Source organism: Leptonychotes weddellii, chromosome 4, assembly GCF_054177405.1.
Source record: "Leptonychotes weddellii isolate Sample4059 chromosome 4, ASM5417740v2, whole genome shotgun sequence".
Classification (NCBI taxonomy): Eukaryota; Metazoa; Chordata; class Mammalia; order Carnivora; family Phocidae; genus Leptonychotes; species Leptonychotes weddellii.
Genome location: NC_138372.1, coordinates 68295852 through 68315441, shown reverse-complemented (window position 1 = coordinate 68315441; position 19590 = coordinate 68295852). Strand labels below are relative to the sequence as shown.

Sequence of the window (19590 nt, the reverse complement as noted above, 5' to 3'; positions counted from 1 at the left end):
ACAGTATCACCATTAATAAGAAATAACTCATACACAAGAAAGAAAGATAAAATTAATGTAGAACACAAAAATAAAAGGATCATCCTTTTCCATATAAATTTATCTGATATATTTACACCCAAATGTTATGATCACTAAGTGTTAACGTATTACAGCAAAATATTTTAGGAAGCTGTTAGATGCTCAAGTGGAAAGGACTTGTAAAACAAAGTTTATTCTTAAGCTTTTCAAGAAATTTTTTTATTTATAAGATCTTTACCCCCACAGACAGACATAAATGAGAAATAAGTGCAGACTAAATTTTAACATCAGAAATATATTATTACTTTAAAAGACATAAAACATGAGTATTTTTCCAGTTCAGTAAAATATCTCATGCATATCAAACACTCACTTCGCAAGTCTATTTTGTGGGTAACATGATTGGCCTCTCTTAATTTATATACAATTTATAAATATAGAAAACATCATTCAACTACATCAGTAACAGCTTCTTTAAGTGATTTTTAAACTGTCCAGGAGTTACACTCTACTTCTGCTGGAATCACCACACCTCTACACAGTATTTTTATGCTATAAAAATACTACAAAGAACTTTGATACTCCCATGAATACTCACAACTAGGTGGCAAATTATATATTCCCTTTTATATTTATTTTCTGTTATCTCGGGGGGAAAAAAGATATTTTTCACATTCACTTTTAACATAGCTTTGAAAATATTAACCATTTTTTAGGTATACTAAAGGAAAAAACTACAACTTTAAAGTTAATAAAACTAGAATTGTGTGGAGTACTAAAATGAGGAATAGGAGTCAGAAGCGTTCAGGTTAAAGTAGACATTGGCTGAGTGAACATGAACACCTGAAAACTGGATATAACAATCCCTCCCCATCCCTAACTCAGAGGGTCATTTTAAGAACCGAAGAAATAATACAGGTGAAAGTGCTTTATAACTCAAAAATGCTTCACATAGGGTGATATTACTATTAGTAATATTCTCATATTTTTTCAACATGGTTCTATTTATTATGAGGCATCTTATAACCGACACTAGTTCCTTTTCTATAATTACCATTAAACTATACTAAAACAAAGGATTATCCACTATCTTGCCAACCTCAAAGAGAGCAAAAGGAAAGGTACCCCACCCCACCCCATTTTTATTAGAAATTTAGTTTAGTGCTTTTTAGGGACTTGATAAAGTAAGAATTTTGCTTTAGATCTGATATTTAAGGTTCCTGTTGGTTATTCAACCATCCTTAAAAGGACATATCAAAACTAACTGTAGAATTTTGTGTAGAGTTTTGTGAGGTTTTAATACAATGAAAACATGCACCAGAACAAAAATTTATAATAAAATGAACACCTTGATGCTGGAGTTCAAAGATAAGGTTTCCATAGCAAAGAAGTCAGTTATGCTAACCAATAAGCAACAAACAATTGGACATTTACTATAATTTATACAAAATTCAAGCATATTCAACTACAGAACTGATATTATTAATATTCAGAAGTATATTACCATAAATCTCTCTCTCTCTGCTGAAATGTGCAGGACCACTGTGGACTTTGCAGATATATAATCTTAGCTCAAATTTTATAAAAAAGTCCAAAAGCCTCTGGGAAAGAACAAAATACAGATCTGAATTTAAACAGTTTCATGAAATCACTTAATTCTTCTATAGCTCCATATTTGCAATAAATATTTTCTGCATGACAAATAACACACCACAGATTTTTTTTTTTTTTTTTTTAATTTTAAGTAAGCTCCATGCCCAACATGGGCTTGAACTCACAACCCGGAGATTAAGAGTCACATGCTCTACTGACTGAGCCAGCCAGGCGCCCCCCACACCACAGATTCTTTTTTTTTTTTTTTTTAAAGATTTTTATTTATTTATTTGACAGAGAGAAACACAGCGAGAGAGGGAACACAAGCAGGGGGAGTGGGAGAGGGAGAAGCAGGCTCCCCGCTGAGCAGAGAGCCCGATGTGGGGCTCGATCCCAGGACCCTGGGATCATGACCTGAGCCGAAGGCAGACGCTTAACGACTGAGCCACCCAGGCACCCCACACACCACAGATTCTTAAATGAAAGCTCAATCCTAGAAGTTCATCATATATCAACATATGATTTCTTTATTCTTACACACATAATCTCACCATGCTGTTATTTTAAATGAAGACACCATGAAAATACACACACTTTCTGATAGCTATCCTCATTATTCCTTCTATGGTGCAAAAGAAGAAAGAAAAGAGGGGAAAACAATTAGCCTATAAAGCATGATCAGCTCTCTACGCCTTACACCTAACTTTAATCAGTCTGTAAGCCACACAACTTAAGTATTAAAAAAAAAAATAAAAATGAAGTAATCCTAAAATGTAAACCTGAGAGAGGGAAGAGTTACTATCCACTATATTCCAGGCACTTCATGCATATCATTAAAAAAAAAAAAACCTAAATAACCTTCTGAGCCAGAAATTATCCCCATTTTTATAAGAAAACTTGCCTATTTTGCTACCTCTGGCTCTACCTAAAGAAAATGATGAAATGAGTTATGCTCCCTCATAAATACCACAACAAATGCAGAAAAAAGTTTAAAGTAATACATGTAAAACCTGAGGATTTTCTGACATGAGACTTATTTATTCAACAAATATTGGTAAGTAACTGCTATGAACAAGTTGCTCTGCTCAGGACTAAGGGGTAAAAGACAATGATAAGATATTCTCAATAATTTTAAGCACTCAACTAAGGAGAGAAAAGGAGGTAGGATACAAAAAACTACAGTGCAATGCAATATATGATAAATATCATGAGATAGAAAACATCCTACTTAAGTTTTGAGGACAGATTATACATGACAAGGGGTAAGTAAGTAAAAAAAGAATCTGAATTTGACCTTAAAAAAGCATTCCAGTAGACAGACTACAGCAAGAATATATATGTAACGAAACATTAGTAATCATAGAGTGCCTGAAAAATAAGCTGCTTACATGAAAAAAGTCAAGAATTAAAAGGTATTTTGGGACTACAACAATGACAGCCATCAGTGCTAAGCTAAGGAATTAGGGCTAGCTCACAGGCAGTAAGGAGTCCCTGAGTGCCAGAGACAACTTCAGAATCTGGCAGTTGTACATAATCTAAATAAAACAAAGTGAGACTGAAGAGGTGGGGTATCAAGATACTGTATTGTCGAAATGATAACGCAGGCCCCAGCGTGGATAGTAGCAAAATAATGAATGAATTCAAGTTACAAAATTAAAAAAAAAAAAAAAATCAACTCAAGAAGCTTAGATAGTAGTCAAATAAAAATGACCAGCAGAGGTGCCTGGGTGGCTTGGTTGGTTAAGCTACTGCCTCCGGCTCAGGTCCTGATCCTGGAGTCCCAGGATTGTGTCCCACATCGGGCTCCCTGCTCAGCGGGGAGTCTGCTTCTCCCTCTGACCCTCCCCCCTCTTGTGCTCTCTCTCTCATTTTCTCTCTCTCAAATAAATAAATAAAATCTTTTTAAAAAAATGACCAACAGATTTCTAGCATGGGCAAGAAGGGGAAAAATGATAACCTTTAAAAATATAGAGAAGTCAGATGTAGCAAAAGAGTAATAGAATCAGTCAAGAACTCAGTCACTTATTTATTCAAGCATTTATCAAGCATAAGCCACAGGCGAGGTGCTAGGTACATAAAGATGAGTAAGACCTAGTTCCTGCACTAAAAGCGAGACACACATATAACTTAACAATTCCTATATTGGATGATATATTCTGTAACATGAGCCACAAAATGGGAAGTAAGCTAATTTGCCAATGGGTCAAATGCTACATGACCAATCACTAAAATTACTTATCAAAAATGTAGCTTAAGTAAAATTTTTGATTATAGGCTATGAATATATTCATATAGTCAATCAATATATATGCTTTTCTTAGAATTTTAAAGAGTGTCCAATTTGCCAAAAGCTTTTCAGGCAGATAATCAATACCACTATTCTTAAAGTTAGAGCAAAAGCAAAGACACAGAAGTATATAAAAGCAGTGTAGTTCCAAGAACTGCAAATATTTTGACAGAATATGCAAGGAGAAAAATCTGAAAGGATTGAGAAGGACTGGATAATGGAAGGTCTGACATATTTTATTGTAAAATTAATGGAAAGTTATTAAAAAGGTCTTAAACAGAGAAGTTCTTTCTAACCTATACTCCCTTCTTAGAGAACAGTCCCTATCCCAAACTCATAGGAGAATCCTTGCAGCCATACTGGTACTTATCGGTACTGAGAACTTCATCCCTCCATTGCTATAATTGACCAGATCAGGAGTACATGTTCTATACAGGGCCAATCAAATTTTCTCATTAAGGGGCGCTTGGGTGGCTCAGTCGTTAAGCGTCTGCCTTCGGCTCAGGTCATGATCCCAGGGTCCTGGGATCGAGCCCCACATCGGGCTCTCTGCTCAGCGGGAAGCCTGCTTCTCCCTCTCCCACTCCCCCTGCTTGTGTTCCCTCTCGCTGTCTCTCCGTCAAATAAATAAAATATTAAAAAAAAAATTTCTCATTAAGAATTTATAATTGTGGCACAGAATATGTGAGTCAGTTAACTGTGGATATTAGACTTGAAGAGTTCATGGAAATTCAGAAGTTGGGAGTGCCATTTGGGGGCCATATGAAAGAGAACCAGTATACAGAATATATAAAGCAGTATACATACTTAAAGAAGAGATAGGAGAACACGTAACCCTAGAAAGAAAGAAAGCCTATAGTTTCCTGTTCAGTAGTCATGGAACATGGCTAATTATCCCACCGTGGATAAAGTGAGATGTCCCTGTAGCCTTCCAATAAATCCAATTTTTGTTTAAGCAAATTTAAATGGGTTTCTATTCCATGCAATCCTGACAAAACAAACTGATTAATTCTGGTGGTTAATCTAAAGAATAAATTAGATGACAAATAGGCTAGAAACATGTAGAACATTTAAACTGGGGACGGAGTTATCAAAAGAAAGCAATAGTAGCAAATATAGGCAGATTATTATAAAAGAAAAAGTAGCCAATATTGTGCAGGGTCCAGGAAGCTTAATTTAAACAAGAGTTTCAGGAAGTTGAAACAGTATCAATTGCCTCAAGGGACTAGAAGGAGCAGGACATGGATGCTTTTATGAGAATTATTTCAACAGAATAATTGGGAGAGAAGTAATATTTTAAAAAGCTAAGAAATAAGTGGAAGAAAATAAACACAACTAAGAAATTTCTTTTAAACGGATGCCAGAGTGGCTCAGTCGGTTAAGCCTCTGCCTTCCGCTCAGGTCATGATCCCAGGGTCCTGGGATTGAGCCCCACTTCAGGCTCCTTGTTCAGCGGGGAGCCTGCTTCCCCTTCTGCCTGCCACTTCCCCTGCTTGCGCACTCTCGCGCGGGTCTCTCTCTCTCTGACAAATAAATAAAATCTTTTAAAAAAAATAAAAAAAGAAATTTCTTTTAAGGAATGTGATGATTAAAAGAAGTTTGAGGGGACAACAGTATTAAAGAAAAAGTATTTAAAAAGAAAAAGGAGAGATATAAATTTTTTTTAAGGCAAAGAGTCAGGGGAAAATGAAAGCCCCATACTGCAAAAGAATGGAAAGGAAGCAGAAATCTAGGAAATTATAGCCTCAATGAGATCAAACAATTTTTCCTTAAAATTGATTAACAGCAACAAAAACTAATGGCTAAAATTCCAAGAAATTTAGAGAAGAAAAGTTGAGGAAACTCACATTATTAAATACTATGTATCACTCAGTAGAGGCAGTGACTAGGTGAGTGATTTGTTGAGAACAAAGGAGTAGGAATAGGTTGGACTTAGGAAATACAGGTTTGAGCCGCAACTGGGGAATATGATGGGGAGTTAATAAAAAGTAAATCAAGGATCTTATTGACCACAGGTTTCAGGGGATATAACAAAAAAGAAAAATCACAAACTGGTACTGTAAGGAAGAAGTGACTTACTAACGATTTAGGTGAGGATAACTTCAAGTATAATTCATTACATAACCTAGTATGATATACCCTTAACTTCTAACTCGCAAAAATTAAATAAGGCTATTCAGAAATGTTTCTGCCTTAAAAACTGAAAAATGTTCTATTTTAAATTTACATTATAAGAAATATTGTTACATATTTCATAATATTTTAAAAATTAAATAACTTAAGACCTTTGTTTTACTCTGTATTCAAAAATCAACTCCAGATGTACTGACTTACATATAAAAAATAAAACTCCAAAACTCTTAGTAGAAAATGTAGTTAACTATTAGACCCAAAGTAAGGAACAATTTCTTACACAAAAAGCAATTACAATACAAGAAAAGACTGATAAATTTGACTAAAATTAAAATTAAGGGTTTGTTTTTTTTTCACCAAAAGATACCACAGCAGTGACCAGATTCCAGGTTTATAAATACCAGTAAATTCTGCAATAATATTTGTTTTATATCAGCATTAAATCTAATCAACTCCAGCATTTATTAACAAGCTATGCAAATAACTAAATAACTGATCCAGTTTGTTCTTTAAAGAAATAATTAATAATAATAATAGTTTGCACTGAAGAGATATAGAATGGGAAAAATCAGCAGTCCATAAACTACACATAAAATTTTCACTACTTTTTTGCTTGTAAATTCATTAATTGAATCAACTAACTTTTTATTGCCTGGTACATGTTAAGTGATACAATATTTTATGACTTTCTATGGTTGTTCATTTGGACAGTTTGTGTATCCAGAGGTCAAATATGTGTAACTTTACCCTTTCTGTAACAAATCTATAATAGATATTAAGTGCAGGCTTGCTGATCACAATGATATAAATGTTTCTAAATATTCGCCAAAAGGTAAAACATTTAAAACATTAAAAACTGTCCCTTCCACAAACTCCCTAAAATAAAGTGAAAAGACAAATTACAAACTGAGAGAAGACATACAAAGGATTAACATGAAGAGTATAAAGAACTCCTATAAGTCAGTAGGAAAAACAGAAAAACAGGCAAGAGACATGAACAGGAATTTCACTGATAAGGAACTATAAAAGGCCAGTAAACATAAAAAGAAATGTTCTACATTGATGATGATCTGGAAGATGCAAATCAATACCACAATGTGGTAACATTCTATACTCTTCTGATTTGTAAAAATTAAAGGCAATATCAATTGTCAGAGAAGATCGATAATCAAAGGATCTTTCATCTCGTATACTGCTGATATGAATATAAATTGGTGCAATCATATTGGAAGTTGGGCGTCATCTTCTAGAGTTGGGAATCATCTTCTAGAGTTGGGAATTCACCTACCCTGTGAGACAGCAATTATACCTTTAGGTGTATAATTAATAAAAACTCTTACATGTATACAACAGGAAAAATGCATAGAATGTCCACAACAGCACTGTTCACCATTACAAAAACCAAAAAATAACTAAATGCTCAACAAGGGAGAGTGAGTGAATCAATAACCAAACATCCAACAGGGGAAGAGTTGATGATAGTTTACTCAATGAAATATTATACAGAAATTAAAATGACTATAGCAACATACAATGGTATGAATTAAAAAATCAATTTCAGAAAGATTATATTTAACATAATTATATAAAAACAATGAAAATAAAAGATGTATTTTTGAATTACAGATCCAGCAAAGCTATATACAAATAAAGCAAGAGAATGAACACAGGACTCAAGATGATCATGACCTTGGTTGACAAGAAGGTGGAGATAGGGGTAGGTTAAGTTCCTAGCTTTTTTGGGAGGTGGGGAGTGACTGGTGGTCCATGGGTGCATATTATAGTGATAGATGGATGGATAATTAATCCAATGCAGTGTACCTAAGGTTTAGTAAAAGTAAAAAACAAAAAAACAAAAAAACAAATTTAATGAAATTAGTTCACGAAAATTCTGAAACAGGCAAAACAAGCACCTTCTTAGAGAATCACTAAGGTAGCAACTACAGGAAAGGGAAAACAATATGATTAATGCATAAAATATATGATATTTAACACATGTATGTATGATACTTAGATATGTAAGTACGTCTTCTATAATCTAAAACAAATTCCAAATTCTGTCATAACCACTTTGCAATAAATCAAGGTGTTTGTGAGCCAGGGAAGCAAAGCTTTAACTAATTAGAAAAAGCAAATCACTGCTGAGTTTCTAAAATAGACAGATCTTAATAACAGTATATGTTATGTAATTCTTATATATCAGTTCATCTTCATAATGTGACACCAATATTTACCTTCAAATCTAAAGTATTTATTATCATCAAATACATTCCTCCCACGCTTTCCTGTTCATTTTAAAAAGACAATATTTATACACATAATATTACACAATTTTTGTGAGATTGTGAAACATGAAACATGACAATAGAGCTAATTTCAAATAAAATTTTATTAGATAAAATTAAGAGAAACTAGACATATATCAAAATAAAAGTTTTCTGGGGCGACTGGGTGGCTCAGTCGTTAAGCGTCTGCCTTTGGCTCAGGTCATGATCCCAGGGTCCTGGGATCGAGCCCTGCATTGGGCTCCCTGCTCAGTGGGAAGCCTGCTTCTCCCTCTCCCACTCCCCCTGCTCATGTTCCCTCTCTCGCCGTGTCTCTTTCCGTCAAATCAATAAATAAAATCTTTTAAAAATAAATAAATAAAAGTTTTCTATTTCTGCTTTTCTAAGATATTAGGGGCTTTTTGACTAGTAGGTTTTGCTATTCAAAATATTAAATATCTTTTTAAAGTTTTTAATTACTTTTCAATTTTCCAACTTTGCTACCAAGTTTACACTGCTGTATATCAAAAGTTAATCACATTAAATGTTATATGATCTTCTCACAGAGTAAAATTGGTTTTTGAAATACAATAGACATTTGATAATTGTTCAACGAGGTACATCTTACAAGGAAATGATACCGAAGTAACTATTCTTTTATTTATTTATTTGAGAGAGAGAGCACTTGCGAGAGAGGAGCAGAAAGAGAAGCAGAAGGAGAGGGACCAGCAGACTGCGTTGAGCACGGAGACTGATGCAGGGTTCGATCCCATGACCCCAAGACAGTGACATGAGCTGAAATCAAGGGTTAGATGGTTAACCCACTGAACCACCCAGGCGCCCTGAGAAGTAACTATTCTATTTAAATATCTTATACACATCTGGAAGTTTTAAGTGATATTTATCTCTACAACCACTCCACTCTTTTTTGTTTAAAAGGGGGCATATAGGAATAACCTGATAAAAGGCATAAAAATCTGTTGCTAAATTTGAAAAGCAAAAAGAGAAGAGCCCAAGAAACCAAACACAAAGCCCTGGGTTAAACAGACAATGCCTAGAAGGTGCCCCCTACCGATCATTTGTGAATAGAAGTTGTACAAGACTAAAAAAATCTGTATTATACTAATTAGAGATGATAGAAAACAATCTATTTAGAGCCATCATTTTGTAACACTAGTTTCAGCACAGATTTTAACCTAGGTAAAAGGTGTTTGGCAAGGTATTTAAAGACATGCCTTATTCAATAAAGTATGCAGCATTCTATAAGAGTAGCAATAATCAAATCTAAGCTGAAAAACCACATTGTATCAATTTATTATTCAAAGAGTTGATGCTATGTATCACTGCCCATTACTAAGTCTATACTGTACTCTTTACTTCTCTTCTCAACTGTATCTCAAAGTACTGACTTAAAAATCAAAATGTTTTCATATAAAAAGTCAATAAAGCCAGTTAGATCCACGTATCTGTAACTAGTAGCAAGAAATTTTCTTATCCTACAGCTACTTCTATCTTAAAAAGCTATGAACCTCATTTTTCTTTAAAATTCTAGTAAAAGGGATAAAGGGAGGAAAAACAGTAAATCAAATCATTGTATACCTTCAAGTTACGCAATATTGTATGTCAAATATATCTCAATTAAAAGGGGAGACAGGGAGGAAATGGACTGAAATGCCTTGGGACTTATAATTTGGAAAATTTTGTAAGTTATCTCTGAGTAACAGAACTATGAGCACTTTTTATTTTCTTTGTGCTTTCCTGTATTTACAGATTTTCTACAATGAACATGTATTATGTTTAAAATTTAAAAGAACTGTAGGGGCAGCCTGGATGGCTCAGGCTGCACTTAGTTAAGTGCCAGTTAAGCAACCAACTCTTGATTTCAGCTCAGGTCATGATCTCAGGGTTGTAGGTTCAAGCCCCATGTCAGGATCCGTGCTGAGTGGCTGAGTGTGGAGGCTGCTTAAGATTGTCTCTTCTCCCTCTGCCCTTCCCACTCATGCTCTCTCTCTTTAGAAAAAGAAAAGAAGGGCGATTGGGTAGCTCAGTTGGTTAAGCAACTGCCTTGGGCTCAGGTCATGAGTCCCACATCAGGCTCCCTGCTCAGCAGGGAGTCTGCTTCTCCCTCTGACCCTCTCATGCTTTCTCTCTCTCAAATAAATAAAATCTTTAAAAAAATTAAAAAAAGAAAGAAAAGAACCGTAAAATCCACCTTGCCTATCCCGCTTACTTTCTCATACTACATTCCTTCAACCCACCATAAAATCTTAATCATTCCGACAGAGACATTCTACTTTCCAGCATCACTGCAAAATTAGATGTCACCACCAAATGGGTAAAATAACTGTGTTGTATGTAGGTGTAACATAACTAATGAAGAAATCCCTTTTGAACTTTTCAAGGGAGTATTTTTGGGAGAAGGGATTCAAAATGTTAAAGTAATTTCTTAGGGCAATGATTATAATCAATTTTTTTTTTTTTTAAGATTTATTTATTTGAGAGCGAGAGAGAGAGACAAAGATAGGGAGAGAGCACAAGCGGGGAGGAGAGGGAGAAGCAGACTCCCCTCTAAGCAGGGAGTGCAACACTGGGCTTGATCTCAGGACCCTGAGATCATGACCTGAGCAGAAGGCAGATGCTTAACCAACTGAGCCACCCAAGTGACCCTATAATCAACTTCTGTTAGAACAGTCAAGACATTTCTCATTGTAGGTGACAAATGGTGGGCATCTTCTCATCAATGTATTGAGTGCCTATTAAGTGCCAAACACATAGCTTGGTTACACATGGGCTTAAAGTTTTAAAGCTAAGTTTATCTTATGGGATACACCACAGAGAAATGCAAAATCATTTGGAAGGATTTCAGCAAACATTAGACAACTTTCACCAGAAACAGTAACTGTTAAATGATGAAAACCTGCAAAAGGTCATTTTGCACTGTTATTCTTTGTAGAATATTACACCTTATTCCCAACAACAAAGCACTGTTAAATTATAGACTACCAATAGAACACAGAAATCATTTTTCTTTGTTATAGAGGAGCCTAACAAATAGTATAAAATTTATATTAAAGTTAACTCTGGTTAATTACATTTTTGGCCAATTTTTTTGAAAGTTCACACATCCATAACACTGCAATGCACAATATTTACGGGTCCACAGAACTGAGGCAGCTCAAAAAACGGTATAGTGGAAAACGCACAGATCTGATTTCAAACTCAGATTTACAGTGTAACCATGAACAATCTACCTAATAGTCCTAAACATAGTTTCCTGATCTGTCAAATGGAAATAACAACACCCACCTTATTGGACTATAGGAAAGATTAAATAAGGCAGACAGAGTACCAAGTACAATAACTGACATATAGCAAATGTTCAATAACTGTTATTTGCATTCTCTTCTAGAAAGTGAAGTCATATCTTCTCAACTTTATATCCTCCAATATAGGATAGATTTTATAGATGCCCAATAGATGTTTCTTGAAATGAATCCCTGTAATTTAAGGCTAACTACCTCAACCTTCCACTTGAGCAAGTCACCTCTACTTAAATAAATTCTGCTGAGAATGGAATTTAAGATTCCTGGCCTAATACTTTATTAGGCATTTTGATGAATATAAATCACTGATCTCAACAAGGTAACTTTATTAGTATGGTATTCAATATCTGTATCTGCAGTCTACCAAATTACTGTTGTAACCAATATTTTCATTTTGAGATTCTTTAGTTTTCATTAATTCAGTTTCCTTAAAAATAAACTTTAATTTCTTTGGCCCCACAAAAGAAATCTCTCACTAGGTTTCCACTTCAAATAAAAAATAAAGAGAACAGGATAAAACTAGTTATAAAAGATAAAAATTAGAAACTGCCAATTAAGTTTATATTTTTAACAGCCTATTTTTATTTTTACTACAGCAAACATTCCTTATACATTGAGGCCTCTAGCCATCAAAGTTTGTGTGTACTTTATTAGTGATTCCTTGTTGAATAAAACTCCTAAATTACTAGCAAGAGTTAGAACATTACTCCATAGAAATATTACAGTAATTAACAAGGCAAAACACTATGGTTTCAGATTTTGTTTTGTCTTTCCACAACTGAAGGTTGTTAATAAGCCAATTCCAATTCAAGTAGTAAAGTATTTCAAATTTTGCAATATAATTTGAAAGACAGTTTTAAAATGTTGGATATGCCTGGGCGCCTGAGTGGCTCAGTCAGTTAAGTGTCTGCTTTTGGCTCAGGTCATGATCCCAGGGTCCTGGGATCAAGCCTGGTGTGGGGCTCCCTGCTCAGCGGGGAGTCTGCTTTTCCCTCCTCCTGCTCTTGTGCTCTTGCTCTCTCTCTCCCTCTCAAATAAATAAATAAATAAAATCTTTTAAAAAAATGTTGGATATACAATGTTTCTAAAAATAAGTATCAATTTCATTAAAAGTAGGTTGTAACATGTAACTTTCAGCTCAAGTATTCCTGAGACAAGATAGGGCAAAGTAACAGTTTTTAACTACTAAACACCAGTTTTAAAACTTGCTACATAATTATTTAAATACTTAAAATCAGTATATCAGAGAAGCATTAAGAACGACATATTAATTTCTCAATTTAAAAAATTCAAACGTAGGTGCTTTTTAAAAACTGGTTCTCTGAACATGTTTGAGAAATATTTGGTTACTGTATACTATCCATGACCCAATGAAACAGTAAAAGATTTGAATAGATGGATAAATGGATAAACTTGGTGAGCAAATTTTATCACCATTTATCTTAAGTGCTGATATAAATAATGCTCTCAATTAATTTGATATACATGATAAAGTCCAAATGCAATAGCTTTTATTAAAACTGGGAGTCAAATACACCAAGAAAAATGTCCTGGATATATTTGTCAACTTATAAGGTAACACTTAATAAAAATCATTCTTTTTCTGGAAGGGGTTAGATTTTTTTAACTTTAGATTAGTGTTCCTCTACTTTGATCCCATTTTTTAAATAGTCATGTTTAAAATTTGTTCTCTTTGACTTGCTTACTTCATATTGTCAAAATTGATCTTATTAAAAGTCCCTAGGTGTTTTAATACATATGAAAACATATTTTCAGGTCCAGTGCCAAAATGAGTGTCTTTTATGACAACTTTCTATAAAATACAAATAAGGATGCCGAGTACTTTAAATTCTGAAGCCACTCCATTCAAAGAAAAATGCTCCTGCCCATTTTTACGGATTTTTCTCAGTCAGAACCAAAGTATGCTTTTCATATTTCAAGACTAGGCAGTGGAAAGCATTTCCAATGTGCCTCAAACAAACCTCATTTTAAAAGCTCATGTAAATTAATAAAACAATAAATTCCATTCATTTAGCAAATGTGGTATGCTGTAAGACCTTATAAAAGGCTAAGAGTAATTAGACTACTATATGGCAACACGTTCAATGACATAAATTCAAAGCTGATTCAAAGGATTCCAAGTTAGCAACCCTGCATTGGTATACCTTGTTGAAATCTCTACTTTTGTTCACTAAATATCAAATATTGTAACAATGCCTTCAAACTTACATCTAACTGCACAATAAACCGAACTTATAAAGGAACCTATCGAAAAATATATTTAAACAGCAAAATAATTAGAAGCAGTTGCAGTACTTAATTCTGGCATCATCAAGAATCAACCCATCAGTGTCCAGATTCAGTCTTTTAAAAAAATTAACTAATGCACAAAAATATTTTTTTTCTTGTCTTAATTCCTATCTCCAATATTCAAGTAGCTAGAAGACGTCTACAGTAAAACACACCCAAATAAATATAAGTCAAAAAACAAGCATAAAATTTTAATTCAGATGTGAACATCTCTGGAACACCCCAAAGTAATAAAAAATAACGTAGGTACCCTTGCATAGCACAGACTTAAGGACAAAAATCGTGCCTACATCATTAACTATTTAGCCGTAATGGAAAACACTACTATTACTACTCGACACAGACTCAACTAATCAAGGGACCTATTTTGTTCTCATCTTCTGCAGGCATGCGGTGCCCAACATTCTCCCTCAGTCTACTGCTTGCTCATTTGTAAACAACTTCTGTAGCTCTTTATCTGGTGTTCAAACGGGAGGGAAAAAGAAAGTCTGAAAAGCATCAGCATCTGAGTTTCCGGATCTGAGCAGGGAGTAGTAAAGAAGGGGACCATATAGCTATCATCTGGTTAAAGAGAGAGACAGACAGCAGAAAAGGTAGCCCTCATATTAGAGGAAAGAAATTCAGTCACCTGAAAAGGGCTAGTGAAGTGAGGCAAGCATTTGGTATGACACGCTTCAAGAAAGAAAAAAAAAAGAAAAAAAACTTGTCTGGGGGCTGGAAGTTATGGGGGCGCTCTTTGTGCGGAGTCGGAGGGGAAGGGGAGGGACGAGAAAACAGCTTGGGAGTCATTCAAAGGAGTTTAAGGAGCGGTGTACGAGGGAAAGGCGGGGCGGGGCCTGGCCTGGCGGAGGGAGGGGGCTACAGGGGCGTCCGCGGGCCGCTCTGACACCAGGGAGGGGGCGGTGAGCTGGCCGCTCCAGGGACCGGGTGGGAGCGGACTGCAGGCAGCCGACTGAGATGGGGTCCCTCTGGTAGGTAGAGTCAAATTAAAGTGGTGGCAGGCCAGAGCTCTGGCGGGGAAAGAGAGTCCGGCTCCCGAAGGAAGCGGCTCCCGAGTGACATCCCCGAGTTTCCGCACTTAGCGGGCTAGGGGCGCGGCGGCCCTACGGCTTCCCTGGGCCCCCGACCCCGCGCCAGACCTTCTCCCTCTCTCCTTCGCCAGCGCCTCCCGCCCGGGCCGAGGCCCTTACCTGCAACTCCGTGAGCAGAATCTCCCCCCGTTCGGGGTTGGACGCCATTGCGCTCCGCTCTGGACTCCGTACCTGGCCGCAGCCGCCGCTGGCGAAAGGAGAAGGCGGGACCGGACCCGGGGTGGAGGGTGAGGAGCGGGGAAAGAAAGAAAAAAAAAAAAACAAAAAACTAGGGATTCATGGAGGCGCAGCCCCTGCTGGAGGCGCGGCTTATTTCGCCCGGTTCATGGAGAGCGGCGGGGAGCGAGGGCACTCGTAGCCGGCTCCCCCTCGCCGCCCGCCCGCCCGCCACTGCCGCCGCCGCCGCCGCCCGCACCAGATTCTGTTTGTTCAGTCGCTCCCTCTGGGCGACGCCGGGAGCCGCCTCAAGCTTCTCGGTGCGGGGCGCTGCGGCCGCAGCTGCAGCTCCTCCTGTCGCACCATTTGGCTGTCACTGCGTCGCAAAAGCGGTCTCACTTGGCGGCTGCCAGAACACGTGACGGCCGTGGCCGCTACCTCCAGTAGCGAGGGGGAGGTGGGGCGGAGAGGACCCCGAGGGCGGGAGCAGCGCGGGGGGCGGGGCGGCTTCCGACCCGGCTCCGCGGCGGGGGCCGCCATTGGACCCCGCCGGGGTGAAAATGAGGGGAAAGGACTGGACTGGCGTCTCTTGGGAGGCGGGAAGAGGAAGAAAAAACACACGCCCGCTTTTCTGCTGCGTTTAACGGCCCCACCGTGAACACTAATACTCGGGAGCTTACTCTTTTGTGTTTTTTTCCCCTAGCGCCACTTCTCTTGTCGAAGTTTAGGCCTAACGTAAACGAACCCCATTTTAACCTCCACAACCTGAAGAGTTTCGGGGCTCAAATTTTATAGATTATTCCCCTACCCTCCACGGACCCAAGCTGTTAATCTTGCCTTTTGCTCCGTCCCACTCCCATTGCGCCATTCCGACCAGTAAGGTGCACAGCTGGCTAAACTGGGGTGTGGTCTGTACTTTTCAAGAAATGAAAGCGCTTGGGATCTCTGGCAGTCTTTAATGAACAGCTTTTAAAAATGCCTTTTCCCAAGCACTGAGCAGCTATGGTTGGGGCTGTAGAACTCCATTGAGTTTAGAATCTGATTAACTAGGTCTTGGATTTTTTTAACAAAGTAAACTGGAGGTCGGACGGATTAGTCCCGCGAATGCAAAAAAAAAGTCAACTTTCCTTGACATAGTAAACATCCAAGCTAACCTATTAGTGACATATAGCTAAGTAGTGTAAGTTTTGGTTTAAGAAAATGACACTGTAGTATTCGGGAATGTCAATAAAGTCACCAACAGGTAGCTTTTGTTTTGTCTTCAGCAGTGAATGGATATTTCAGGCAGCTGCTTAACTTTAGATTGAGGCCGGAATACAATGTCGTTGTTAAAAGGTACTTGGAGAAAGTGTTAGGGGGTTATTTAGATAGCTACTTGAAAAGCTTAATTGGCATATTTCTTAAGAAATACAATATGTACTTCTCTTACACTCCATGTGAAATAGATCTGTTGGGGTGATGCTAGGACTTATATTTATCTTTTTGTCTTCTCAAGTCTCCTGCATTAACTTGACAAACATTTATTGAAGATCTAGAGTTTTATGACCACTATGAGTTTCTGAACTCCAACTCATAATATGTGATAAGGAATTTTTCTGCCCTGTATTTTAAATGTTTGCAACATATATGTTTAATGCATTGCTTTGATTGAAATGATAATTAAAATATATGCAATAGCAACACTTGGAAAAGCCAGCACATAATTGCCCATCCTGGTAACTAAGAGCCAGACGGTGTCATAGGCCCTGGAGTTACAGATGCAATTAAGAGAGTCCTTGTCGGGGCGCCTGGGTGGCTCAGTCGTTGAGCGTCTGCCTTCGGCTTGGGTCGTGATCCCAGGGTCCTGGGATCGAGCCCCACATCAAGCCCCACATGGGGCTCCCTGCTCTGTGGGGAGCCTGCTTCTCCTCCCTCACTTGTGGTCTCTAGCTCTCTCTCTATCTCTCCAATAAATAAATAAAATCTTAAAAAAGAAAAAAAAAAAAGAGAGAGTCCTTGTCCCTGGAGTGACTGAGTCTTTTGGTCACAACTCTGTTTGTGTCCAAATAAATATGATGCAATTTTTAAAGAGTAGGCACAAAATGTTAGGGAAGCACTGCATTCAGATTTGTATAGACATATATAATGTGTGTGTGTGATAAAATATACATAAATTTTACCATTTGAACAATTTTAAAGGTACAATTCTATGGCATTAAATGCATGCAGATATATTTTGCTAATTTTTGCCTTGCCTTACTCTTGAATGGATTTGACATGGCTGACATGCACATAGTTGGTGCTTAATGACAGAATTAAAAATTACCTATGTAAAGGGGCTCCTGACTGGCTCAGTTTGTAGAGCATGTGACTCTTGATTTTAGGGTTGTAGGTTTGAGGCCCATGTTGGGTATAGAGATTACTTAAAAATAAAATCTTTTAGGGCGCCTGGGTGGCTCAGTTGTTGAGCGTCTGCCTTCGGCTCAGGTCATGATCCCAGGGTTCTGGGATCGAGTCCCGCATTGGGCTCCCCGCTCTGCGGGAGGCCTGCTTCTCCCTCTCCCACTCCCCCTGCTTGTGTTCCTGCTCTCGCTATGTCTCTCTCTGTCAAATAAATAATAATAAAAAAATAAAATAAAATAAAATCTTTTAAAAAAATTTACCAATGTAAGGACTTAGAAACAGTCAAAGAGCATTCTTTTAAAAATTAAATTCAGATACAAGAAAATGTTCATATTTTAGCACCATGGAATTTTTTAACTAGAAGAAACTTAAAATGTCTAGCATAACTCTTAATACAGGTAAAAGAAAATAGGCCATAATTTACTTAATTAATAAGGAACGTGACAACAGTATTACTTAGTGGCAGAGATGGAGAATGAACCTAAATCTAATTGCTTGTCCCAGCCTTGTTTTAACCTACACCATGCTACTATAAGTACTTTAAAATAGAATCCTCATGGGATGCCTGGGTAGCTCAATCGGTTAAGGGTCTGCCTTTGGCTCAGGTCATGATCCCAGGGTCGTGGGCTCCCTGCTCAGCTTTTCCCTCTGCCTGCTGCTCCCCCTGCTTGACTCTCTCTGACAAATAAATAAAATCAAAAAAATTAAAATTAAAAACAAAACTTACTAAAAAATAGAATCCTTATTTAAATGAACTCAAAGCATTATAGTCCCTCATTTTTTTAACCACAGAAAAAGACCTCAAACTTTACATATTTCTAGAGCTCAAACAGTTTTAATTTGATATATCATATGTGAATGTAAGTAACTAATACAAAAAGTTTTTAAAGCTATGGGAATTATTTCTGATTAGGTATAGTGGGGAAAATAGTGCATACAAAAGGGAGGCCAAGACAATATAAAAACTGCATGACAATCTGGAAAATGTAACAGTTTAAACAATAAATTAGTTTAATTTAAGCTAAAAACTACAATCCAGCTCACAGTCTCTGTTTAGGAAAAAAAAATGTGGGTCACCTGGGTGGCTCAGTCATTAAGTGTCTGCCTTCGGCTCAGATCATGATCCCAGGGTCCTGGGATTGAGCCCCACATCGGACTCCCTGCTCGGCGGGAGGCCTGCTTCTCCCTCTGCTGCTCCGCCTGCTTGTGTTCCCCCTCTCGCTGTCAAATAAATAAATATTTGTCAAATAAGTAAATAAATAAATCTCTGTCAAATAAATAAAATCTTTAAAAAAATTTAAAAAAGAAAAAATGTGATAGGACATGTGACATACTTATCAGAATGAAACACACTTGAAAAAAGTTTTAATGGAAACTCATATCATGTTGATTCAGATGAATTGTATTCAGTCCCCATTTACAAATGTTTTTAGGGAATCCTACCTATATGTTACCTCAAGTTATGTTCTAATTTGTATTAACAATAAAAAAGAGGAAAGCTTTGTTGTTGCTGCTGTTGTTGTTGTAAACGACTGTCCATGTAAGAAATTAAAGACCAAAAAATAACTGGATTGTATCACTAGTTAGGCAGGTGCCTTTAAAAATATTTCATAAAAATATTTAAAGGTCTTTAAGAAATAGAAATGACCAGGATGCCTGGCTGGCTCAGTCGATAGAGCATGTGACTCTTGATCTTGGGGTTGTGGGTTCAAGCCTGATGTTGAGTGTAGAGCTTACTTAAAATCTTTTTTAAAAAAAGGTAGAAAGGACCAAACATATAGAAATAGTTTCAGTTAACAATAATTAGATAGCAAATGTTATTTTCTGTTTTCCTTTTTAAAAAAAAAAAGATTTTTATTTATGTATGTGAGAGAGAGAGAGCACAAGCAGGGGTGGGGGAGGGGCAGGGCAGAGGGAGAAGGAGAAGCAGACTCCTCGTGGAGCAGGAAGCCTGACTTGAGGCTTGATCCCAGGACCCTGAGATCAGGGCCTGAGCCTAAGGCAGACACTTAACTGGCACCCCGTTTTCC

The 19590-nt window shown here is 37.2% G+C and overlaps 1 protein-coding gene across 1 annotated transcript in view; it reads right to left on the bottom strand.

The window, feature by feature from the left end:
- Positions 1 to 15550, bottom strand: part of PKN2 (protein kinase N2) — a 127736-nt gene extending 112186 nt beyond the window's left edge. The window contains exon 1 of the mRNA XM_081817093.1: positions 15122 to 15550. Coding sequence (XP_081673219.1) covers positions 15122 to 15169 — 48 coding nt within the window. The 5' untranslated portion in view covers positions 15170 to 15550. The remainder of the gene's footprint in view (positions 1 to 15121) is intronic.
- Between the last annotated feature and the right edge of the window lie 4040 nt (positions 15551 to 19590).